Raw genomic sequence first — 19,743 nt, 5'->3', positions numbered from 1 at the left:
CCAATCCACCTCACCTGCACATCTTTGAACTGTGAGAGGAAACCAGAGCACTCGGAGGAAACCCAGACAGATATGGGGAGAACACGCAAACTCCACATTGAGTTACCCAAGGCTGAAAACGAACCTGGGTCCCTGGCAGCAGTGCTAACCACCGAGCCACACTGAAAATAAAAAGTTCAGGTCCATTTACGAGGAAGCTAAATAAGCACGATGGAGGCTGGATTCAAGGTTTATGCCACAAAACTTCGACAAGGAAGGGCTGAAGGAGGCAGAAGTAGGCAAAATCACTGGCATGATCTGGTTAGGTAACATTGCCTACTTTTGAGCAGTATATTCTATGTTTTCTTAAGTGTTGAGGAATGACTGCTAGAATACTTCGTTCCTGATGCTATTAAGAGTCCCGGATCATTCACGGATCTGCACTGCTCAGCAGAAGAGGGAGGATATAAAACAGAGCCTGGTATAGCTACACAAAGAAATGCTGAGGACAGCCAGCCAAATATTGTCTTTCTGGCCTAATGAAAGCAGCTGAATAAACAAAGATGATTCTGGAAGAGTTCGTGAATCTCACTGAGCCTTGTGACGTGACTGTAGAACGTAATCCAACCCTCTCACTTGTCAGCCCTCCTCCTCTGATGAGCTATGTCTGAGTTTTTAAAAATCAACAATGAACGCCTTAGGCAGCACTGCTGAAGGACTTATGCAACAGTGCCTCACCAGGGATGCTGACTTTATGCTTCTGCATATTTACTGTAAGAGAACATAGTGTGTTGCTTTCCAAAACTGGCTTATGTGCAATGTTTCTGCAAAGTTATAGATAAAAGGCACAGGAAAATTCCATGTCAATTACAGAATGCAAAAGACGATAACTAGAAGTAGTTGCAAGGGCTAGACTATCTTTAAAGGATATGAAGAAAATGAGCACATTTGGGAAAAAGAAAAAAGTGAAGAGGTAGGATATACGTATAAAAGCTGCTGTAAGTTGCTTGGATAAGGAAATGACAATTAAGTGATTACAAATCTTAGAAATGAGTTAACTCATTTCAACTGGGCAGCATTTGGATGCTACAATTGGACTCAGTATCATGCAGAGAGGGTGAAATGAGCGTTGCGGGAAAGGTGATGAGGGGCCAGGCATAAAGTAGAAAAAAAAAACACGGTGTTCATATTTCTTACTGTTTCCCATTAACTAAATAATGGAAAATATAAACATGTATACAGTACATGAGAACTGGATTAGGCTGATCTGTGACCCTTCCCTCATAGCTACGTATGGCTTTTCACATTATGGCTTGCCTGTGAAGATTATTTCTTTACAAGAATATATATTTATAAATGACACACTTTACAGTAGTACGTACAATCCAAAGCAATCGTACTAGCTATTAAAAGCTTTGGGATGGCTTAAGGTCATAAAAAATATTACGTAAATGAATGCTCTTTATTACTTAAAAATCAGCATCACAAAATGCTTGGATTCCCATTCATTACTCGCATGGGGCTTTAGCAGACAAGTCATGAAAATTCTCAAAAATAGTACCACGTTTATTATCTGCAACTGACAATTGCTAGGATTCTTTTGACATGCTTTGTTAACATTTGTGTATAATTTCCAAGGACAGGCTACTAGAGGAGATAGGATGAAGTTTGAAAATTCACTTAGGTAATGATAAAGGGTAGAAGTAGTAGGATGGCCTGCATCCAAAGATAGCTGAACAACTTTTACATTGACATAAAAGATAAAAGTATAAAGCAGGAACATTACATTTATCACACTTTGATAGAAGCCAGAAACAAGAAGAAAATTGCAGAGAGAGGGTAAGAAGGTGAGAGGTAGAACGAAATAACCAGCGCTGCTGGAGATGTGGTGAAGATTGTAGGTTTAGGAGGTGTCACAGTGCACCTTGTGGATGATGCACACTGCTGCCATTGTACTTTGCTGGTGGAGGATACAAATTTCTAAGATGGCACTCAGTGCATTCTCACCAGCACCTGTGTCCAGTTGAGCAAGACTTCCTCTCCTTATATCCTCTATATCCAATGTAAAAAAGGCCAATAGCCTACTGGCCTTACTGAATTACTTCATTTTCACTTTAACTTTTCATGACTTGTGTATGAGTGCACTCAGGTTCCCTTGCACTGCAGCATTTTGTATACTCTCTCCATTTAGATTACACAAAAACCCACATTTAACCTTTTCTGGTTTGGGAGTGCATTGATCTCTTAGAAGGAGCAGAGAGTTACACAAACAATCCTTTCCCTCTCTTGGAAGAAGGGTAAGCAATCTGAAGACTCAGTTTACAAACAAAACATGAATGCAAAGCTGCCTATGCTTTGCTAGACATCCAAGTGTGGCTTCAAAGTCATGCTAACATCGATAGAGTCTTTTTAAACATCATCAAATGTGAATCAACATTTGTCTAATATGACTATTATGTCTCATGACTGTTTTCAAATACTTACTATCTTCACAGGTCTGCATGAGTTGGGGTGAACTCTTTGGGCCATCACCTGGTGTTGTAAAACACAATACAGATGTGTAGTATTTTGTGAACTTTCTGAGGCCTGTAAAAATTCCTTCATGGCGTGTTCCATGGAAATCAGGGGTGATGGTCATCACTGCAATTGTATTTGGTGAGTCAATAGTCCAGGCAAGGAGCTGATGAGAGAAGATTAGAGGAATTATGAAGATAGAAGTTTTGTAAAGATACGTAGAATAAATTTAGAATTTTAAAACTAAATATTTCCTTTTAATTACCCCTCTCTTTCCAAGACGTACCACATGCTGAAATATAGTCCTACAAGTGCTGGCCATTTTTGAATACTTCAACTTTATGGTGACTTCACGTGCAAAGTTGACAGTCAATATCAAAAGAACATTCAACCGTATTAGATATTCTAGCTGCATTGATTTCCTTAATCTTATATCCGAAGGTGCACTAGCCACGAAGGATAATGCGGGGTAGAGGAACAAGTATTAATCAAGTATGAGAACTCCAGCTGATATTGCAAAGCTGCAGAAGCCTTAATGCCTCTCTGGTTGATATCAGCTAATTTAACAGATCAGAGATTAAAGCTGATTCCAGATTAGCTTGCACCAATCTGGCATTTCGTTTATTGAGTCAAACACACAGAGGTGGCTTTTTGGCTCATTTTGTGTATGATGATTCTCTCGCCAGTTTGACTTTTCACTTTAGCCCTGAGGCCCTGGAAGTTTGTTTTCAACTACTGATCCAACATTCTTTTAAAAGTGACTGGAACTTGGATTCAATATTCTTATTCTGGTTTACTAGTGCTTTATAAAGGTTCAGCAAACTTTCCTGCTTTTGCATTCAATGCTTGCATTTATGAAGTCCAAGAATGCATATGCTTTGCTCTCTATATTCTCCCTATGTCCTGCTACTTTCAAAGATCTGTACTCAAGGATTCCCTCAAGTCCTTCTGTCCCTGCAACTTCTTCAGAATTGTGCCATTAAGTTTATATTGTGTCTCACTGTATCTTTGGTTCAAAACGCACCACTTCACAGTTCTATGCATAAAATTCTACTTGCTTTTTGGCTGCCTGTTCTGCTAGCCTAAATCCTGTTGCAATAATTTGGTATCATCCTCACTACTTGTTCATACTTTCAAGTCTGAGATTATGACCAAACTTTGAAATTGTACTCTATATTCCAATAACTTTATATTTATCAAAAGGGGCAGTGATCTTAGCACTGACTGTTAACGATGTGAATACTATGTCAATTGGGTGTATACATAGCTATGTTCTAGGTGTGATTAGCAGCATGTACTAACTGAAGAAAGGTTAAGGTATATATAAAAAGTCAGTTACGGGATTTTATGGAATAGTAACAGAAATCACTGGAGAATATCAGCAGGTCTGGCAGCATTTGTGGAGAGATTTAACATTTCAGGTTCAATAACTTCTTCAGAACTGTTGGGAAGAGATTACTCTGTTTCCACAGATGCTGCTGAGTTTCTTGAGCACTTCCTGTTTTATTCCAGATCTCTAGCATTTTCAGTACTTTGCTTTTAAAGGGAACTTCGGCTTACAATTGATTCTTGTATGTCTCAATTTTGTTAATAGTCTCTTATATGGTACTTTGTCAAAAGTTCTTAAAATCTATTCTGGCTACATTCACTACATTCCCTTCTTCAAACTTCTCTGTCATGCTTCATCGAAGAATTTAATTGAACTAGTTTTATGTAATCCACTTCAAACTCATGCTGGTTCTAATTAATAGTCTCAAAGGTCTCCACATGCCTGTTAATATTTTTCCTTAGTTATTGTTCCTAAAATTTTATCCATCCCTGATGTTAAATTGACCATCCTGTTGGTAGAAGGAATGTTCTTGCATTGTTTCCTGAACAAAAGTGCGATATTTAACACTTTCCTATCCTCTGGTACCTCCAAGTATATGGAGTAAACGGGAAGATTATAGTTAATCTTCATGTTATCTCCCCCTCACTTCTCTTAGCAACCTGAGATGCAAGTAATCCAGATGAGAAACATCTTCATTTTAAGCACAGCTGATCAATTTCAACTCATGGATCACCGTTACCATTCCATTTCTATATTTTGTCAGCATCCTTTTCCTTCATAAAACCAATAATATTTCTCATTTTGTTGAGTGGCAAAGCACATTTGTGGTTGCTGCCTTGGTGGTTAACTCTGTATTAACACTGAGTGGTGTGGCTCACACCACATGCTGATTGATGGTATTATGACAACATCCTGGACCTGATATTTGTATTCCTGCTGCTGATAGTGCAGAAGCATCTGTCCATTTTGCTGAAAGTCTTCCTCAGTATGGAATGTCAGTGCAACATTATCAGCACAGAGCAACTTTCTGATGAGGACTTGGTGCACATTTGTCTTGAAATGTTCAGTCAAGAATTGCAATCTGATAAGAGCATCATAGGCCAATACTTTTCGCAGTGACTTGTCCTCCACAGCCTGCTGTCATACAGAATTTCACAGGTTCATTACACTTTTAAGTGAAGAAATCTGAGTCCTAAATGGTCTACTCTGAGTCATGAGACTTCTAGACTCCCCGTTCATTGGGCCTGATTCATGGTACTTAGGGCATCAGGTGCTCAAATGGCTAAATGGCAAGAGTCTGATGCAGAATAACTGAGGGTCAATCTCCCATTGGATCTGGTAGTTCTTGGAGGTCTGCCTATGCTTGACGTGAAAAAGGTTGCTACTCAAGTTATATACCACCTGTTCCTCTCACTCTCTCTTGGACAAAGAATAATGCCTATGGTACCTTGTGAACTACGGATAAATAACATTTAATTTTTGATTTCAAGAAATTAAAGCTGTCAAGTGACGAGGGTATTGGAAAAATGGTGGTAAGGTTCAGATTAGCCGTGATCTAGGCGAATGGCAGAATAGGCTGAATGGGTCAAATGGCCTAGACATCTGCTCATATTTCTGATGTTCAGATGTTCTAGCCTCATCACTTGGAGTTTTGCTAGTGGCAAGCAATTTAACAGCTTTGCTAAGCTCTTCCGCCATGGGTTTAATATTTAGTTCATGACAAGGAATCTCTCTAATACATCTTCTGCTTGTTCAGTGACACTGCTTTCCTAGAGGTCTAACTCAAATCTTTGTCTATTTATTGCTTGACTACCTCCACTGCCTTCGTTTGCAATGGGGCCATTTTCTTTGCTGATGTACCTGTTATTGAACCCATCATAGATCCTCTTAATGATCTCCATGTTGAAGGGTTTTTTAAAATTTCTTTCGTGGGATGTGGGCTTTAGTGCCATGCCAGCATTTATTTCCTACCCCTAACAGCCCTTGAGGTGATCTGCTTTCTTGAACAACTCCAATCCTTGAGGTAGAAGTATACTCACTGCGCTGAGGAAGGGAGCAGGATGCTGGCCCAGCAAAATCTGCATGTTCTAACATAATTGTAACCAGTAGTCACGGTACAGCACCTAGGACTTTGTTAGGGCTTTCTTTAAAGTGAACTACTATATTCAGAGTGTTCTTGTCTGGCTTTCATATAATTATTGAGGGCAGACTGCTTTGCTTCAGTAACAGATTCCAACACAGCAATGTTAGTCTTGAATAAGTTGAAGCTTTTCCTTCCTTGTTTTTGACATGTTAATAATGCACTGTTGCAAAAGTCCAAAAGAACCTACAATTTTGTTTCTAGCACTCAGAGAATGGTGGACAGCACCTGTTCACTGGAGTCAAGGAACTTATCTTGGTAAGCCACATGGTTGATTTTGAAACAATGACTGTAACTCTGCTTTGTAACTTAAACAGACTTTGAATGGAAAAGCTTCAAGGATTGCATCCAGATCTCAGTGTACATGAGCGAGTGATCTGTATCACACTCAGTGTTGTGTTAAGGATGCTATTAAGAATCTGATGATGAATAAGTCTAACGGATGCTAATGTCCCGAACATGGATGCCTCGAGGACACATGCAGCATGGTTTATTCTAAAAAATGATGTTAACCACACAGAGCACAGTCTGTTCTTTGTATTTATCTTTTCCTGCCGTGATGTCCAAGCCAGGTTTGCCACTCCTAATGGTGTGCACCAAATCTTACATTGTAGATCATAGTCAATAAAAATCTTTCGTCTTACTGATTCTACTGAACAGCAGTAGCAAGCAGAGGAGGTAGCGAGTTACAGTTTCGGAGATGGAGGTGATGAGGCAAAAATAAATTTTTAACCCATTTCCTTCAATATGTACCATTTTTCACTCATTCACAGAATGTGGACATCTCTGGCTAGGCCAACATTTATTGCTCAACCATAAGCCTCCTTGGAAGGTGGCAGTGAGCTACAAATGTTGCCATTGGTGCACAATATATTTTAAATAATAACAGCACAGCTCAATGCTTCAAAAAAGGTTAGTTTATTATGTAAATATTGCTTAAAGTTACAAATTTAAAAGGTGATACAATACGAGCCAAAATGCGGATACCAAAAATAAAAATAGGGCTGCAATAAAGTTACTTCACGAAGGTGAAAGAAAGACCAGTCTCTGGTATGATCGCAGATCTGGCTTGAAATTTTTACTTTCCAAGGTGAAAGGTTTGAAAACTTGAAGTCAGATTTCAGCAGCTGCTTTTTTAGTTGAGTTGCTGGAGGTTTCTTCCACAGGTAGCATGGGTAAAACAAGTTTTGAGGAGGAGTGAAGGTACTTTCATTTCAGCCTTTTGTTTACAGCATTGCAGCTTGCTGTTCACGGTGGCCAAATTCAGTACAGCAGCTCTTTAGTTTGTCTTTCTTTCTCTGTCTCTACTGAGAAGCCACGCTCTCTCTACTGATGCGTCACAGATTTCTTGGAGTTCTCCTTGAAATGCTGGTTCATCACCTATCTCATCAGAACTAAAGCCTTTGTTTCATCAGGCAAATGGGCTTATTAGATTAGAATTCATTATGGTATACTTCCAGTCTTCTGGTCTCTCAGAGGCTTCATAATCTCACACCTTTTGAAAGACTCACTGCATTGTCTGAGGGTTAATTCAATCCTAAATGTTTCCCTTTGTGGTTGATGCTTGACATTATGTAGGTCAATAGGCTTTCATCCCCCAATGATTGTCTGCTGTGACTTCAATCTTGAAAGTAATTTTGAAAATTAATTTAGAAATACTATTTTCCTAGATAGACACTTTAAAGCAGAAATTTTAGATTAGACTTACAGTGTGGAAACAGGCCCTTCAGCCCAACATGTCCACACCGACCCGCCGAAGCGCAACCCACCCATACCCCTACATTTATCCCTTACCTAACACTATGGGCAATTTAGCATGGCCAATTCACCTGACCCGCACATCTTTGGACTGTGAGAGGAAACCGGAGCACCCGGAGGAAACCCACGCAGACATGGGGAGAACGTGCAAACTCCACACAGTCAGTCGCCTGAGTCGGGAATTGAACCCAGGTCTCTGGCGCTGTGAGGCAGCAGTGCTAACCACTGTGCCACCGTGCTTTTCAAAGTTGCGTTATCCGAACTGCCTGATTGTGTTATCCTTTTGCAAGTAATGTTGTACTTTTACAGTGAAATCATAATGAAGTAGACATGTTTAATCCATAAATGGACTAAATGTATCAATGAAGGAAAATGAAGATTATCAACCCGAAGACCCTCAAGAATCAGATGCCCGATTCCCTTGATTAAACCACAAAGATACTGGGGGATTTTGCACTGCAGCACAAAAACCAGGTAAACAGTATTGACAACATGATGCACTCGTCCAAAGACAGCTCACTAAGTAGAAATAAGTGACTAAGTTTTTCTGGAGCAACTCCAATATTTTTCAGTGCCTTTTACTGTACGAGGCAGAGAAGTCCTGAAGATGGGTTACACCTGAAACATCGACTTCTTTACCTTGTGACGCTACCCGGTTTACTGTGTTTTTCCAGCCTCCTTCCTGTCTACTTTTACTGTACGATGTCAGGTAGTTATAAAGCATGATCAAATTGAACAAAAAAGACACTTTTCACATAAATATTGTGTCAGACTTTTAATTTTTTTTGACATACAACACATTTGGAGGCAAATTGGGTTGCATAGGAGTGCTTCCCAAACTTTCTCTCACTGTAACTTGCGGCCAAAATCCATGGGAGCTGGTCAAGGTTAGACCTCCATGGTGGTCATTACTGCTTTGGAGCTTGCAAACCTAACATTTCAGCTTTTGACTGCAACCCTCATTTCGGGATGCCCTGACTTAGCTGGGAAGGTCTCTATCTCAAATTTGGGCTTAACATAAATGTGTGGGTGGCATCTCTGTAATTTGTCTGTGAGTAATGTTACTATAAATTGCTCTGTAATTTGTTTTCTCAATACACAACTTTTCATTGATTTTCTTTTTATCTTACATTGGTCTCTCTGGTAACTGAGCCATCTGCCACTGAAATCAGTTGTTCCTCATTTAATCTATCAAAGTCTCTCATGATTTTAAAGACTTCACTGAAGTCGATATTGCAGCATATATATGTACATCAAATCAAGAATCATTTCAGTCAATTTAAGCATGGTATATATATTTCTTGGGAGAACTGATACATATGTGCTTATGTTTTACAATAATTTGTAAAATCAATAGCCTAACTACTGTCCAATTGTTAATAATTTCACTAATATCAGCTTGTGCTTTATTTTTTGATTGTATATTCTATTTCCCAGATTATGTATTCGGAAGGTTCCAATTAAACACTATTGCTGAATTCAACTATTCATATGAGATATAAAATGCATTAGCCATACTCTGGTTTGCAAAGATATGGTGCATAGCACCACGATTAATCATGCAGAAATTCACTTGGTCTGTTACTGACTTGCATAACAGATATCTAATTATATACACACACATACATAAAATATTATAATACATAATGGCTTATGGATGTCTCATTTCTGTTTCATTGTATCAAGTAATTGGAATTTGAGATGAATCTGATCTTAACACCTTATTGTAAATTCAAAATTGTATTTAGAGTCAAAGTTTAAAAGAAATTACCAATGAACCAAGGAAGAATGATACCCTGAACTCCTCGTAGGAAAACCAAGAAGAAATCTCCCAAAACTAAAAGTAGCAATGAAAATCAAGAAGCCCTTGAAATAATTGTTATGAACTGGAAGGCATGTCCTGTACCTTTAAGAGAGAGTGAAAGCTGCACTAAGACTTGTAGGCACCATCATGCGACTGACTAGCAATCGCAGAGTGTACTGGAAAATTGAAAATATGTAACACTTGACTGTGAAACAAAGACCTGTGTTTTGGATGCTGTTTTCACAACAGTTTGAATTTAACCATTCAGTTTAAATTATGCCCCAGGATACTAAATTCCTGTCAAATTTGAATTTATTGTTTTTGCCAACCTTAAACCAATGAGCCGAACCAATGTTTAGGGTCTAAAGAAGCAGGCATTTTGAGATTAGACAGAGAGCGACCACCTGCCATCACCAGAGTAACTGCCAGCAAAACACTCTCTATCAAAGGTACCTTTTTGATATGAAATGTCTTTTCAGCAAAAGACCAAAAACTACCCAGGGAGATCTACAGCCAGAGGAAGGACAACACCGGAGGCGACTGCCGCTGTCTGTTTTTGAAAATTAAGTTGATGTAATTTTAATACGGTTGGTTATTGGAACAGTATATTGTGATAGTTGGAGGTAGATAACAAACCTTTAAGAGGAATGAGGCTAAGAGTTGTAAATTGTTGTTGATTAATGTTCACTTTTAGCGTTAAAGAATAAATTGATATTTTCCCCCTTTAAATAGGGGAAGTTGGGAATTCTCTGTCACTCATACTTTAACAGATTATGAGGTGAAGTGAGCTTTTCTGGGGGTTTGGTTTAATTAGCAGAAGGGTTCACTGCCATGTCGTAATATAATTACTTCAAAAACGATCCATTTTTTTCGCAAAAAGAGCCTTCAAAATAGTTTGATTGCTGCTCTACACCATGTTCATGTTTCCCATGAACTCTTACTCTATCTAATGAACATGTAATTATTCCTTCAGCATTTTCAGTGGGTGTTGTATTTTGTAGGGCAGTCATGTCAATGTTCAGTCTATTAAGTAACATCGATTGCAGCTATTGTTGGGTTATTGTTGATTAGTTGCAATTCATCTGTTAGTCCTGTACACACAGCCATGGTTCAAGCTTATCAGTTAAAGGTTACATATGTTTCTTTTCATTTGTTCACATGGTGCAATTGATTCAGTTCACTCATTAAACTCCAGATACCAACAGAAGCAGATAGACAGTAGTGACTTAGTCCCTCACTAGTTGGGCTGTTTGGCTTGAGGTAAATGACTAGTGGGGAGTAATGGGTTCTCTTGCCTTTGAAGCCAACATATGGCACCCACTTTCTATGCCAAATGAATTGAGATCATCAGTCAAATATTTGTCTTCTGTGTTGGGTTAATAATGTACCAATAATGGAGCATCCACTCCAATGCATAACACTAGCAAAAATAATGATGGCCCCTGGCTAGCCAAACATCAGAATTCTTTTCCCTATCTGTTTTTAAATTCAGGTGTTGCTGGTCACTTAGGCATTTGTTATCCATCCCTACTTGCCTTTGAGAAGATGGTGGTACTTACTTCAAAAACTGCAATCCATTGTGGTTAGGGAAATCTATGGTGCTGCTGGGAAGGATCTGCAATATAATTCCAAATCAGGATGCGATTTGGAGGGGAGTTTTTAGGTGATGGTGTTCTCAAGCATCCTTCAGGTTGTAGCCATGGGTCTCAAAGGTGCAATTAAATGAGTCTTGGTGAATTGGTGTGGCGCATCTTGTCGACACTACATACTGCTGTTGCTAGTACATTGGTGGTCGAGGGAGTGAATGTAGATGATGATGGATGGAATACTAATCAAGTGAAATGTTTTGTCTTAGATTGTATCAAATATTTTGAGTGTTGTTGGAGATGCAATAATCTAGCCAAATTGAGAGCATTCCATCACACTCCAGAATATACCTCATTGATGGTGGACAGGCTTTTATGAGTCAACAGGTGTTAATTGCCACAGAATGCCCAGCCTCTGACCTGCTCCCAAATTACTTATATGGCTGATCCAGTTCAGCTTCTGGTCAATGATAACCCATAGGATGTTGATAATTGGGAATGCAGTGACACTATTAAAGGGGAAATAATCCTTTTGTTGGAGACGGTCATTGCTTGCCAGTAAAGTGGCAAGTAATATTCATATCACATATCAACTCAAGCCTGGATGTTATCCAGATCTTGCTGCACTTACACATGGGCTGTTTCAATGTCTGAGGTGTTGGGAACAGTGCTGAACATTGTGCAATCGTCAGTGACCACGCCTAATTCTGATCTGCAGCTGAAGGAGGTTGAACCTAAAACACTAACTCCTAGGAGCTCGAGTAGTTACATCCTGGAGAATAACTTTCAATAATCCTAATCATCTTACTTTGTCCTAGGTGTGAATCCAACAAGTGGAAAGGTTTCTATGTGACTGCCATTTATTCCAGTTTTGCTGGAGCTTCTTGATTCTTTATAAATGTTGCATTGATGTCAAGGTCAGTCACTCTCACCTCATCTCTATTTCTCACTTTTCTTCACGCTTGGACCAAGGTTACCATGAGGTCAGGAGTTATGTGGCCCTGGTGGAATCCAAACTGAAGAGTGAGTAGGTTGTTGCAGAGCTTGATAGTACCGACCAGTTCCATCAATTTGCTAATGATCAAGAGTAGACTGATGAGAAAGTAGTGGGCTGTTGTGGCTTTCTGAAGAAGAGTCACTGGACTTGAAACTTCAACTCTGTGTTCTCTCTACAGATGCTGTCACCTGCTGAGTTTCTCCAGCAATTTCTGTTTTTATTTGTTTCAGTAACCAACTGGATTGGATTTGTCCAGCTTTGTGTGTACAGGACCTCCTGGGCAATTTTTCAGCTTATTTGGCAGATGTTCGTGTCATAGCTTGATTGGAACAGCTTGGGTAAGGGCACAAGTCTTTAGAACTACTATTGGATTGCTGAGAGGCTCTATGGTTCTCGCAGCATCCACTGCATTCAGTTTTTTTCTTGATATCACATGGACAAAATCAAATTGGCTGTAGACTGGAATCTGTGATGCTGGGACCTCAGGAGGAGACTGAGATAGATCCTCCCCTCTGCACTTCTGGTAAAAGAGGGCTACAAATACTTCAATTTGACTTTTGCGTGAATCTTTGAGGACGATTTTATTTGTGGAGATTCCCCCTTCTGTTAGTTATTTAATTGTCAACATCATTTGTATCTGGAAGATGCAAGATTACAGAGCTCAGATCTGACCCATTGGCTGTGGGATCACATTGTTCTATTACATGCTGCTTCTGCTGTTTGGCATCCAGGTAGTCCAGTGTGTAGCTTCACTAGGTCAAACGCTCATTTTTATTTATGGCTAGTGCTGGTCTTGGCAATCCGTCCTGTACTTTTCATTGAACCAGGTTGGTCCTATGGTGTAAGAATAACAGAGTGGAGCAGACGCTGGGCCATGAGGCTACAGATTGTGGTCTGTAATTCTGTCGCTCAGTTGGCTAGATGAAGAATTTGTGACGCAGAGTGACACTAATAGCGTAGGATCATTTCCTGTTTTGGCTCAGGTCAGCATGAAGAGCTCACCTTTACAGCCTTGCCTGAGGCAATGACCCTCTGACTAAACTACCACCAATCATCTCTCTATTCCTCTAATGTGAGAAAAGCCTATGATCCTCTGGGACTATGGTGACGTTATCTATCCCTGCTCATAGATATCTACATACAAGTTGTGAAATCTATTCTACTTTTCATTGCGTTAGTGCCACACAACATGGTAGAGGGCATCTTTAATGTGAAGACTGTCTTCACTGTTACAAGGACAATGCAGTGGCCACTCATACCATTATTGTACTGGATAGAAAGCATCTGTGACAGAGAGATTGCTGAGGATGAAGTGAAGCGAGGTTTTCCTCTTGCTGGTTCTCTCATTTGTCACTGGCTCAGTGTAGCAGCTACATATGTTAGAACATGACCAGCACATACAGACAAAAAAAATATGAAATAGGAACATTGGTAGACCTTTTGGCTCCTCAACCCTGTCCATTGCTCATGATTAATCTAAATGTAGCCTTACTTCCACATTCCCATCCAACTCATAAACCTGGATTTTCGACTAACAAAGAAACCAATCTACATGGAAAATATACAATGAGTCTGCTCCATTGTTCTCTGGGAAAAGGGAGAATCCAAGAATCTTGAAGAGTTTGAATTAGCTTTAGTTAGTTAAGGGTTAAACCTTCAGTCAGAAATATTATTTGTAACAGTAAAAGCAAAAGCAAATGGGAACCACGCATGTGCAAGACCAAGAATGTAAGGACGAGGTGCCACACAAAAAGCAAAGATAGAGGTGGTTTGGAGTACAAACCAAAGCCTGTTGTACACTGTAGGGGAAAAAAAAAGGTAAATTACAATGAGAAATGACTCACTAAAGTATTCAGTACATGACTCGATATGTATAAGAACCTGAAGATACACGGAATTTTCTACAGTTCGTCCTAAACCTGACTCTCCTTGCATATGCACAAATAAACTATCGTAATCCCAAATCTCAGTCTCCTGGCAATTTGTTAAGTTGAATGACAACATTCTCAACTCTCGGAGAGAATGAAATCTTTCTCAGCTTTGTCTTTAACTGGAGATCAAATATTTTTAGACTGTACGGTGTAGTTCTAGCCTGTCCCCTAAGGGAAAGCACCCTTTCAGCAACCAACACGTTAGAACCTGCGCGGCATCTAATATGTCTCGATAGGATAACCAAATATTCTCCTAAACATCAATGGATACAGGCCCAGCTTTTTGAACATTTTCTTAAAAATTAATTCTGCCATTCTAGCGATCAACTAAGTAAATCTTCTCTAAACTGTCTCTAATGGAGACCGAAAGTGAGTGCAAAACATACTCCAGTTGTGCCTTCACCAATGCTCTATACAATTGCAGCAAAACATCATTAGTTTTATAACTCATTCTCCTTGCAAAAAGAGACAACATTCCATTTACCTTTGTATGTCTGAACTCTACAATCTTCCTGTACTCAAATAGAAATGTAGAAACTAGGAGCAGGCCATTCAGCCCTTTAAGCTTACTCCAGCATTCAATATGATCATGGCTGATTTTCTATCTCTATGCCATGTTCACACTTTCTCTCCATATCCTTGATGCCTTTGAAAGAAAATCTTGAATACACTCAACGACCCAGCCTCCACAAACCGCTATGGTAATGAGTTACACAGGTTGACCACCCTCTGAGAAGAAATGTTTCCTCATCTCAGTCCTAAATGGCCCACTTCACATCTTGAGAAAATGACCCCTGGTTCAAGACACCCCAACCGAATCAACATCCTCCCTGAATTTAGTCTGTCTAGCCCCACTTACTGACTTTTACTGAAGTACAAGGACATCCAGATTCCTTTGCACATTTCTCAATATATCAACATTTCAACAATAATCCTTTTCGTACTTCATACCGAAGGTAGAACTTCACATTTACCCATGATATTCTGCATCTGCCATACTTCTGCCCACATATCCAACTTTTCAAGATGATCCGGAGGTCTCCTTGATATTCCTCATAATTTATTATCCCACCTTGTTTTGTATCATCATAAAACGTTTGCATTTTATTCACTCATCCAAGCCATTTATAGATATCATGAATAGCTGGGAGACCTAAGCACTGATCTCTCTAGTACCCACTAGTCACTGACTGGCGCTTGGAAAAAGATCTGTTAACTTCTATTCTCTGTTTCCCTTTAGTCAATCAATTCTTAATCCATGCTAGGATATTTCCCCAATCCCAATTCTGCTCACCAGTGTAACATTATCAAAGCCTTATTGAAATCCAAATGCACCCACTGTTCTCCCTCATCAATTCTTCTAGTTATATCCTTAAAAAACTCCAGTAGATTAGTTAAGCAGAATTGTCCTTTTCACAAAACAATGCTGACTTTGTCTAATCCCATTATTCTTTTTAAGTATTCTTATCACATTTTATAATATTTTCACACTAGTGATTTTAAACAAACTAGTCTATAATTCTTTGTTTATTTCTCTCCCTCTTTTTTTTAAATAGCAGCATTACATTTGTCTCAGCGTCTACATCACAACTCACCAGGGTGTTGAGCATCAAGCCCCATGATTTCCAGAGTCTTTGCAAAAGATTTGACAAAGTTCACAAATATTTCCCATTTAACCTGATTTTTCAGACCCAGGTTGACAGAAAGCACTAACCAGGTTTCTGTATGTAACAAAAGTCACTATTTATTACAAGTAATTAGTTGAGGTAAACAGTTATAAAACCCTAGTATGTAACTCTACTAATTATAACTTAAATCCACTTATCCCCCTCACACACACATGCGCTGCAGTGTTTTAAAAAAGAAAGGTCATGGAAAAATGGAAAAAACTAACAAAACAGTTGAGTGGTCTTGTTCATAAATGTTTCTGCGAGACTCCTAGGATTCTTGTGCTGGTCAGAATGGTGCTTGTCAGTTGTCCTTTGAATGCTTCCATTGGCTTGCAAGAGACACATGGCAACTGGTTCACATATGAAACAGCCCTGACTTATCAATTAAAGGACACAGCTTGCAGCAACTGAACAAAAGATAAAACTTGCTTTCTTCAGGCTTAAAGTGGCTTTTTTTTTGCACACAATACAGAGCAAACCTTGAAGGTAGTTCTGGTCCAAAGTTTTCTCTGTATATCGTTCACAGTCCCAAGCTGTTCAGTTACCTAATAACCAACCACATGGTTGTTGGCCTTTGTCATCAATAACTAGTCATAAGATTAATCAGCTCCTGTTGCCAACCAAAGCTACATCTGTACACAACCCAATCTCATCTATAAATGATGTTCCAATGACAGGTTCAGAAGCAGTTTTATCAATGAAATCTGCACTGAGCGTCAGGTTAAATGCTTTCAAGTTAATTGCTTGTAGCTTTACCATGTTGAGACCTGGTGTTTAGGTACACCTGCTGCTGCTTCTGGCATGGTGGTGGTGGTGACTGGGACATTGTCAGTAATGTACGATTCCATAAGTAAGACTACGTCAGGCTATTGCTTGCTTGGCTAGTCTGTGGGGTACGCTCTCCCTACTTACAAATCCTCAATGATAGTAGGGCGTCTTTGCAAGGTTAACAATGCTCATTTGCCATTGCCGTTTTCAGTCCTTGGGTTGGTGTTGTGTGTGGACTGTCCAGTTTCAGTCCTTTCTTTAGCTTTTGTAATTGTCTTTGATCCAAGTAAATGGCTTCCCTACTATATCAGAGAGCAATTAAGAGTCAATGGAATTGCTGCAGATATCAAATTCTCTGATGCTTCAATGTGGGGCTGCAGGAGGCCTATTTTCATCTATCGTCAAGCAAAGGCACAGCAGAAGACTGACGGAAGAGGAGGATTTGTTATGACAAAGACAGACTTTTTCAACTGGCTCTCCATTTCACGTTTCTGCTAACAAGTGATGTAGGTTGAAAACGAATGCAAGAGCACACAAAAATTAAGAAACAGACCAACTCTCTTCAGCAACCATACACTCGTCATACCACATCAACCTGTTGACAAACTTATCCATTTTGTCCTTAACAGGCTAAACACCAACTCTTATCTATCTACTATTTATTGTGGAAGATTTTTGGATTCCCTTTAATATTAAGTAACATTCTGTTCTCATATTCTTGGCCTATCTTACTTTCCTCTCCACATTCCTTCTCAACCTCCTCGGCCAAAGTAAGATGAAATATTTTTATTTGCAAAACCAAGCAATTATTTTATTCAACATTTAGCTTTTGTGTTATGTTTTATTACCTTGTAACCTTGGTTGATACCATTTATGAACTGCTGAGGAGGAGGATCCCACATAAATTTGATAGCAGTGGAGTTTATAGCTTCAACTTCGACATTCTGTGGGGGTGCTGTTGGCACTATACACAAGCAGAACAACTTGTTACATTCTATTTCACTTTGTAAATGGTATAATCATCACAAACATATCTAACGACAGTTCGAGTTTTGTAAAGTAAATATTAAACAAAAATTGTAGCAATGATGGAGCTAATTAATACTATCACGTGGTAAAATGGAAGATCAGACAGCACAGGATCTTCTCGAATACAAAGATTCCATTTGTGTGGCATACCTACATGCCACACTGCCCAACCACTCTCTTGGTGAAGAAAATGGAACAGCTTATAAGTACACCTAACCAAGGAGAGAAAATAAAACTAAACCTTCTTAACATGAACCACATCCTCCAACAATCTTGCAGTATGAAATAGATAAGCATTTTCTTTGCTACAAAGTTCTATGACCAAGCAACCATACAGTCTCAACTATCTGAACTGATGTTTGTCGAAGGGCAATAAGATTTTATGACTTTAAAGTGAGACAGCAAATTGTAACAAGTTATATTGTGTGTCATTTGTCTTAATTAGCTCACCCTTAATAAACAGCATACCATTGGACTTGCTGTATGAGACAACATAGGAAATTGCAGGGAACCTGCATATTCTAATCTGCACAATTCACTGACTGAACAATAATCCAACTTTCCATGACAGGAGCTTCTATTAATTTGAATGCAATCAGGATTTCTGGCCCTTACTGGTATTATTACAATCATAATACAATAATATAATGATCCAGGAGATCAGGAAGATGGCTTTTGCAATGAATGTCACTTTTCACCCAAGGAATAATAGCATGGAAGCAGGTTGGAGTGCGAGAAGTTAATTCCCCCTTCCTCACTGGGGGTGTATGTCTGAAAATCTCAATTTGCACATTAGTCCATTTGGCATGTCCAGATTAGAACTTACAAGAGAGTCAGAGAAGCAGTTAGACACATTGTGAACAATCAAGATCCAATTGCCCAAACCAAAACTTACAATACTGTTTGTAAAATAAACATTGAACAAAAATTGTAGCAATGTTTAAAGATGGATGATGGAGCTGAGGATTACAGCCATTTTGGGTTCGTAATCATGTACATGTTGATAAGATGTATAATATTAATACTGTCACGTGGTAAAATGGAAGGTCAGAGAGCACAGGATCTTTTCGAATACATTTGTGTGGCATGCCTACATGCCACACTGCCCAACCACACTCTTGGTGAAGAAAATGGAATTGCTCATAAGTACACCTAACCAAGGGGAGAAAATAAAATTAAACTTTCCTAAACATCATTGGAGTCTGATCCAAAACAAAACTTGCAGCAAGCAAATGCATAAACTTCAACTAATTCAGATGAAATTCATTCACAGGCCTTAACAACTGTTCAAGACAATCAGGGAGTTGAAGTTAGCATTTGAAATTCCATAACCCCACTTACTACTTGGAAGGCATGGATGGTAAGCTGACAAAGTATTCTTTATTCAATTTTTGTTTTCTCTAGCTACTGTACATTCAGAAAGCACAATTTCAAATTACTAGGCAGCAGAGTTACAGCATAGAGTTTCTAGATTGTACATTCATAAGAAAGTAATGACTACAGTGAGGCAAGTTCAGTTGCCCTCCCTATCTTTAATAACAAACTGCATGAAAAAAATCAAACTGACTGGAGAAAAAAAAAGATAGAATTAATGATTGGAGCTGACAGAGACACAGTTTGGTTTTAAAATAAATTATTTCAAGCTTTTTTAAAAAATTATTATTCATGTTGTTGTCATGCACATACAGATAAACACAATCTATTGGTCTCAAAGCAGTTGTTCATGGATTTAGGAACTGCCTCAAATACAAATGCTATTTGCATTAAAAACTTTAGAATTCTGGAGTTCATGAAAAGGTTTGGAGTTACCAATATGAACTGAAGTCCTGATTTTCTTAAACTGGCATATTCTTACAATTGGTTCCTCTCCTTCAATTGAAATGGAAACATAAATGAAGTTGAAGCATTATCTTAAGGCCCTTCATTATGGCCCGTTGCTGCAGAGATACAACACAGCAAGAAGTGGGATTACTTAGTTGAAACAATTTTAGAGCATTCCTGCTAACTGACAGGACGCAACACTGACAAAAGGAAAAATGCCTTCTCGCTGTTAGCCTCAGAGCCTTGTGAATGTGTTAAGGCCCAAAAGACTGGCTGATTACATTCACAAAATTGAAGTACATATCTTCTGAGTAGGCCAACAGGTGATGTGAGATCCTGAGACAGGAGGCCAGAGATAGAGCTAGATTCATTAGAGCTGATTGGAATTGGTTTTTGTTCTTCCAAAGAAAGGAGTT

The 19,743-nt window shown here is 39.0% G+C and overlaps 1 protein-coding gene across 1 annotated transcript in view; it reads right to left on the bottom strand.

Moving 5' to 3' along the window:
• The window catches only part of sdk1a (sidekick cell adhesion molecule 1a), an 827,262-nt gene that overhangs the window by 189,777 nt on the left and 617,742 nt on the right, over positions 1-19,743 (bottom strand). Inside the window, exons 18-19 of the mRNA XM_060840817.1 lie at positions 17,326-17,441; positions 2,464-2,659 (exon numbers count right to left, since the gene is read on the bottom strand). Coding sequence (XP_060696800.1) covers positions 2,464-2,659; positions 17,326-17,441 — 312 coding nt within the window. The remainder of the gene's footprint in view (positions 1-2,463; positions 2,660-17,325; positions 17,442-19,743) is intronic.

This window comes from Hemiscyllium ocellatum, chromosome 20 (assembly GCF_020745735.1).
Source record: "Hemiscyllium ocellatum isolate sHemOce1 chromosome 20, sHemOce1.pat.X.cur, whole genome shotgun sequence".
NCBI classification, from domain to species: Eukaryota; Metazoa; Chordata; class Chondrichthyes; order Orectolobiformes; family Hemiscylliidae; genus Hemiscyllium; species Hemiscyllium ocellatum.
Note: the sequence above shows the minus strand (reverse complement) of the source record. Positions and strands in the feature narration are given on the sequence as shown.